At 42.2% G+C, this 6831-nt stretch overlaps 1 protein-coding gene across 1 annotated transcript; it reads right to left on the reverse strand.

Annotated features, from left to right (window-relative positions):
- Positions 1-351: 351 nt before the first annotated feature.
- her13 (hairy-related 13) lies at positions 352-5573 on the reverse strand. The gene is made up of 5 exons (XM_072255513.1): positions 5492-5573; positions 2070-3599; positions 1890-1976; positions 1720-1801; positions 352-1541 (listed from the first exon to the last, which is right to left on the reverse strand). The coding sequence occupies exons 2-5, from the start codon at positions 2139-2141 to the stop codon at positions 1096-1098; spliced, it is 687 nt and encodes a 228-aa protein (XP_072111614.1). The 5' UTR covers positions 2142-3599; positions 5492-5573; the 3' UTR covers positions 352-1095.
- Between the last annotated feature and the right edge of the window lie 1258 nt (positions 5574-6831).

Genomic DNA, 6831 nt, shown 5'->3' on the forward strand with positions numbered 1-6831 from the left:
TCTGAGAACCATGAAAAATTCAATTGTTCTTTCAAAGATAGATTTTCATTAATACATGCTGTAAAGAATGCACAATTGCAAGGTATAGCTCCACTAACTTGGCCAAATCAACTCTGGAATTCCCTCCCCAACTTCACCATATCCCTAAAGATACTTATTAAAACTTACTCCTCTAGCCAAGATGTTTGGTCATTAGCTGAACAATGCCCTCAGAGGCAGCTGTCAAATGTTGCTCACTAATGCTGTGTGAAACACCTTGGAACCTTTTTGAATACATCATTTACATAAACTGTAAAGTAGTATCAGACCTCTGACATTTATGGAATGTCAGTGTAATGCAGTAGACAGTCATTTAAAAGTGGTAAAAGTTTATTTTAAAAAAGACAAAACAAGAATAGTCAAACTTACATTACTGACAAATATACACACACACACAATTAAAAAAGAATACATTAATGTGCTAGCAGAACATTTCAAATGTAACTGTGGACAGAAGCATCGGGGAACCAGTACACAAATTTCCAAAAGACAGATTCCTAGCATCAATAAGTACATATACACCTAACCTTGTTTTTCTGCACAATTCTAATTCAGTCTTCCTTCACTGAAGGTAGATACTGTGGACCCTGTTACCAGTAAAAACTAACTCCAAAACAATCCCTTTAAGGGATTATAACCTTTGTAAAGCACTAGAATTAGAATGTTTACATGTTTAATCATGTATGCACGATTTTATTTCCCCTCAACCATGTAAAAAAAAGTTAAATGTTGTGCTTTGTAGAAGCGCTTTCACTTTTCTGTTACTAAGAAACCCGAATACCTCTTTACCCAGAGACGCAATTAGAAATTCATGATAGTATCTAACACAGCTAAGCTTAACATAGGGTATTGGCCAATTGTATTACTCCCAATGCTATTTTTGTTCCGTTTCTTTAAGCATATCTCCTCGTTCATATCATATTACTGCATTTGCTATCGGGTCAATATTGTTCATTAAAGGCAGTGATGACAAGCTACTAGCTCCAAAACGGAAAACCAATGTCCATCCCCAAACAGGGCAGCTTTGTTACTTCTGTTCGGTCCTGGTCCGTTCAATTACCACGGCCTCCAAACAGACTTTGAGTATATTGCAGGGGAGGTGTTTTCTGTTCTACAGTTATCTACTTTCTCTGGCAACAAGGGGTTTTGTCCCGCAGGAGTCGAATCCGCGTCGTCGACATCGGAGTACACATCCTCGCTGGATACAGGAGACGGTGCGGAGGAGCTGAGCTGGTCTCTACCTGTGGGGGACGCCAATACGAGGCATACGTCGTCAGGCCCAGGCCACATACTGGGGCTAGTTTCAGCCATTAATTCACCCAGTAAATCCTGAAAGTGATCTTCGCTCAACGGCATAGACTCCAGTAGGTGATTCAGTAAATCGGCAGCTACTGCAGTGTCAATCCCCGGACAGTTTGAAACGAAAGTGTGGACCTCGTGCATGCACTGAATGTAGCCAGCGGCAAACCTCTCATTCGCTTCCTCGTTAAACCTGTCCTTTTCTGCCAACAAGGAGAGAAGGGCGAATGTTTTCCTTAAAAGACATAGCTTTCATTCGCAAAATTACAATTAAAATTTACTGTCCACGTTCTACAAAGGTTATGCGATGCAATGATATTTCCAGTTGATTTAAAACCCTAGGACTTCCAATCTTCTATTTCAACCTTACAAACTACTTACCAATATTCCTGTTGCAAAGTATGTTTTGGACTCGTTTCACCGTCATCTCCAGCACCTCCGCATTCTCCATTTTCGACTGCAGCTGAGAATATTTAGCACATTTTAGTTTCTTTTAAATCATAACTGAAATCTGAAGGACTTTTTTCCCATCAGTACAACTTAAAACTCACTTCCGTATCCGCCAAGATCAGTCTTAATTCTTGCAAGCTCTCGTTAATGCGGGCTCGCCTCTTCTTCTCGATCAATGGCTTGCGAGTCTGCAATCACATAAAGAATCGCCCGGAGTTAGAATGACAATTTTCATGCACAGCCCCTAATTCAGAGTTGCTCTTTTAAATATGCGATCTTACCTTCCGATCTTCTTTGATTGCATAAAAGTCTCCTTCATCCCTGCCAGATCCCGGTTTGCAGGCTGGAGCCATATTGTTTAGGATTCCAACAACCTTCCCAAATATTTCTTTAAATCAAAAAAAATCCTCCCACCAAAGCACGTTTCGCTAGCAGCTGGTACGCGTACAATCTCCTTTTTATTCACTGTACCCTGCCGTTGGCAATCTCTCTATTTATACCCGCTCGTTTGCATTTGAATAGCCGGGGAGCGGCGCGTCCCGAGGACGCCTAAAGGTTATTAGCTTATCCAATGGGAGTGCAGTGCTTTGTGTGCGGTTCAATGCTGCGCTCTGCCTGCCGTCAGGCTCTGGCGAGCCACGTGAGTAAATGGGACTTTTAAAGTTATTTGTTATGCAATTCAGCACAACAGAACTGTACTTTTTTTTTAAACCAAACATTACACCATCCTGCCCTCGCATTCCAAAACGTTAGCTATCAATTGCAGGCCAGTTCGCTACAACCATAATCAGGAAACAAATGGCTTCGCTGTTTACGGGATAAGATGGTGGAGCTTAGGGCAGGAATTTATGTTTTTACACTTCAATGAAGTGTTGGGAAGTAAAACTATTTTAAATATCAAGGCAAATTACATCTTTTTCCGGGTGAATAGGTATAAGTTTAAAAAACACTACATTAATTAGGTGATTTGAGAGGTTTAATTTTAATAACTTTTAAGAAAAAGATGAGGCCGGTAGTAGAAATTAAGGAAAACCAAAAAGAAAAGTCCATTCCTCTGCTTCGGAAAAGAATCTATTTCTGGGTAGGTAGGTGAAATGTAACATGATGCTGATAGTTAGCAGCTGCACTCTTTCGCCAGAATGAAACAAATAAGAGCATTAGCTGGTCTCGAAGGAGCAAGCGACAGGTGTTGGCTCTTGTTGCATTTGTTTTCGTCTTTTACTTGCAGTGCCATGTATCTGTCATATTTATTATATCCAATCTACATCCATCCAACCCTTTTCCTGCACTGATTTCTGCAAAAGTGATTTGCTAGGGACGTAATCAGCATAAGTCATTTATCCCCTATTTTAAAGATTACACTCCTGTCAGATCAATTATGTAAATCGGCCCCTTTTAACTACCACTTATCCAGTTTTATTGGAGCAGTAAACACACAATATTGTCTGGCATTCCCACTCCAAAGAATACGCCTGAAAGCAGTGAAAAAAAGTGTTTTGCATACTTCGGCAGGAACCTCAAAAATGACTCTAAAAGTCGTTCAGAGATGTGTTACTGGGATACAATAGAAATGTCTTCGCATTCGCTCAGGTTCTGCTGCACGTTCACTCGCTGCTTCTACCGTACATCCTCTTTAACTGCGATTTATGTCGTGGCTAGCGGTTGGTGAGCTTGAAATACCATTCGAGTACAGTTTCAGCTCCATTTTTAATATATCATGTCATGGGGAGGCATCGCAATCTTGGTGGCATAATCTCTTCCTGCTGTACGTTTTGCACGCTGAATGTTGTTATGACAGTCTTTGTCCATTTCTCAACATCGGTGGGTATAATAAAAAGACAAACAACACAATAATAGGTTAGGTTTCACACGATTTGCGTCCCCAGTACATTAACATCATACCACAAATCAGAAGGATTTACGTGGTTTACGGGAGATGTTCGTTATGTAAGTATTATTCTCAGAAAACAAGAAAAGTGAGTTATTTCACATTTAGACATTGCTTGGAGAGAAACTAAAACGTTTACTGTGGAAGCAGTTTAGTGGACTCGGGGATGAGATATATTCCACAACCAACAGGAAAATTACGATTCAGAGCTTTATTTCTCTCTCTCGTTGGAAAGATTGGCTCCTTGCCATGAACGTAATTGGGCTCAGTCATTATGCAACCTGGTCTGCGGATCTTGCAGCTGTCGTTGAAATCTTTTGTTTAGAGCGAGCAGGCGTACCCGATTCTCGTTTTCAATATATTTCATCAGTATTCAAGAATGGTTGGCTTGGAAAATAATTCTGATAATAGAGGGGAACACTGTGTGCCTCCCACCGAATACGTTTCAGGGGTTGCTTGCTAAGTGCACCTGCGAATATATGCCTCTAAATGGTTTTCAAACATTTAGCAGCGACGAGATATTTTAGTTAATCTGAACCCACATACTGTAATTGTGTGAAGTTTTAAATTGTGTTAGCGCGGTATATGGGATGGTATAGGACTGTCGCTGTAAAATTCATTCGAAGGAGTAAAAGAAACGCCAAATGCCTATACAGTACTTGCAATGGTTTGCAGCAAAGTAGTAATGTGGGTTTGGGGATAAATCTTGACTAAATACCCGAGATATTTGTCATGTGCATGCACTCGTTTAAAACATAAATAATAAAGCATTATCTTCTGTTGTGGTACCGTGTAGTTCGATAAGACCAGTCAGACAACAATCGCGAGGATTCGCGACGTCGAGCAAGCAATTGTCATTTCCAGCCGCGGCTATTCACAATGAGCAAGGAGCTAAAGCTTCGCTTAACGGAAGGGCGGGGCAAGGCCAAGGCCATTGACTGCCTGTCTAACTCATTCACCAGCATAGTGTATGCAATCATTACTGGCTAAATATCCAAAAGATTTAGCCCGCTATTTATTCCGCAGGCTCCACAATATCGCTTCAGAAAATAAAACGGGGAAAATTGGGAAATGGGAAGTGTCATCTTCAGTGCAGTTCTGGAATATGCAAGGTGGAAAAATAATGTAGGATATGAAAACAGCCTCGCTCAGTGTTCTCTATGAGTTTTACGGTGATTCCGAACTCAAGTAGGGCAAGAGCAGCTTATATATGTACTGCACTTACATCGTAGCAAAGCTACGCAGAGTTTTTCAAGCGAAGGTTATGAAACAAAATATGATCTCGAGCTACAGGAGAGGGGAGAGGAGCAGATGGCCCGAACGTTCGTCAAAGATACAGATTACAAGGACAAAGGAGAGGTAATGGGGACGAGAGAATATTGTGGTGGAATTTCCAAAACTTGGTGCCCGGGCCTCTGAGGGATTGTTGCCAACAGGAAATTAATCATATTCAGGAGTAATTAAGAATCCAATATTGGAGAGTGACTGTATCCCGGGAATGAGGCGGGTTAAACGGTTTACAGTGGGAGAGAGAGGACCATGAAGGGACTGGAAGACAAAGTTGGAAATTTTACAGCGGGCCACTGTCTGATCAGAAATAATTGGTTCAGCTCTGAGCTGTTGATGAACAGGATTGACTGCAATTTAGGAGGTCGGCAGCAGGTTTGGGTGACCTGGCGTTTATAACAAGGGAGTCATGTATTAGAGTAATCATGGCAAAGGCATTAATAAAGATGAGCTAAGACAGGGTGGAACCGGGTCTAGTTACCGATGCGGAAATAAGAGGAGCTGGTGATAAAGTCGTCCCATACTCACCGGATCAACACTGTTCGCTACCAATGCTTCATATTCAGACCAACCTTAAGGTTAGCGATAAGCTTGTGATGGGAGCCGAAGGAAACGGAGCAAATCTTCTGCCAAGTTGTACCTGCAGCCGGACTATTCCCGGCCACAGGCTGACAATGCAGCCGTGTGCTAAGGAGAGCGCTAGCTACAAGACACCGGAGCTGCATTAGTGAGACACTGCTCGTGAAGTTCAAAAGAAGCAGCACTAACTTTCACAGATCACTCCGCTCACTGAGACTACAGACCTCCCACTGAAGTTCAAAGTACGTTTATTATCAAAGTACCATATACAACCTTGAGATAATCTTCGTCCAGGCAGCTACAAAACAAAGGAACACACTAGAGTTCGCGAAAAACCCGACACCATAAAGACAATCAAACACCCTATGTACGGAAAAAGAACCGGAGTGATAGAGCTGAGGATGGGCCAGTTGGTTTACAAACAGAGGCAGTATGTAGATACACGGTTAGCAAGGACAGGCTGATGACAGGGCAAATTTCCACTCAACGGAATGAGTTGCAATGTCAAGGAGGGACAAAATCGAAAAGGGTGTAGAATACAAGACTGAAGGTGTTATATTTGAATGCACGCAGTAAGGCAGATGAATTTGTAGCAAAGTTAGACGTTGGCGGGTATGACATTGTGGGCATCCTGCAGGTAGATTGGGAAAATCAGATTGGTGCTGGATACTAAGAAGGGAAATTTGCAGAATGGCTACAAGATGGCTTTCTAGAGCAGCTCATGGCTGAGCCCACTAGCAGATCAGCTAGCAGTCCTGCTGAAGGGTTTCAGCCGGAAACGTCGAATGTACTCTTTTCCACAGATGCTGCCTAGCCTGCTGAGTTCCTCCAGCATTTTGTGTGTGTTGCTCGGATTTCCAGCACCTACAGATTTTCTGTTGTTTGTAGGGGATCCGCTATTCTGGTTTGGGTGTTGTGCAATGAAACGGAATTGATTAGAGAGTCTAAGGCAAATTAAATCCTTGTGGGCAGTGATCACTAGCAGGGTGATGGCAGGGCAGAAATGGCCAGAGTTTCTTGGAGCAATTTGGAAAGCACAGGATTGATGCATCCCAAGGAACATAGAAATCTACAGCACATTACAGGTCCTGCGGCCCACAATGTTGTGCTGACCACTTAACCTACTCTAGAAACTGCATAGAATTTCCCTACTGCATAGGCCTCTATTTTTCGAAACTCCATGTACCTATCTTAGAGACTTTTAAAAAATACTATTGTATCTACCTCTGCCACCGTCACTGGCAGTGCATTCCACAAACCCACCACTCTCTGTGTGAAAAACTTACCTC

This window comes from Mobula birostris, chromosome 4 (genome assembly GCF_030028105.1).
Source record: "Mobula birostris isolate sMobBir1 chromosome 4, sMobBir1.hap1, whole genome shotgun sequence".
Taxonomy (NCBI): domain Eukaryota; kingdom Metazoa; phylum Chordata; class Chondrichthyes; order Myliobatiformes; family Myliobatidae; genus Mobula; species Mobula birostris.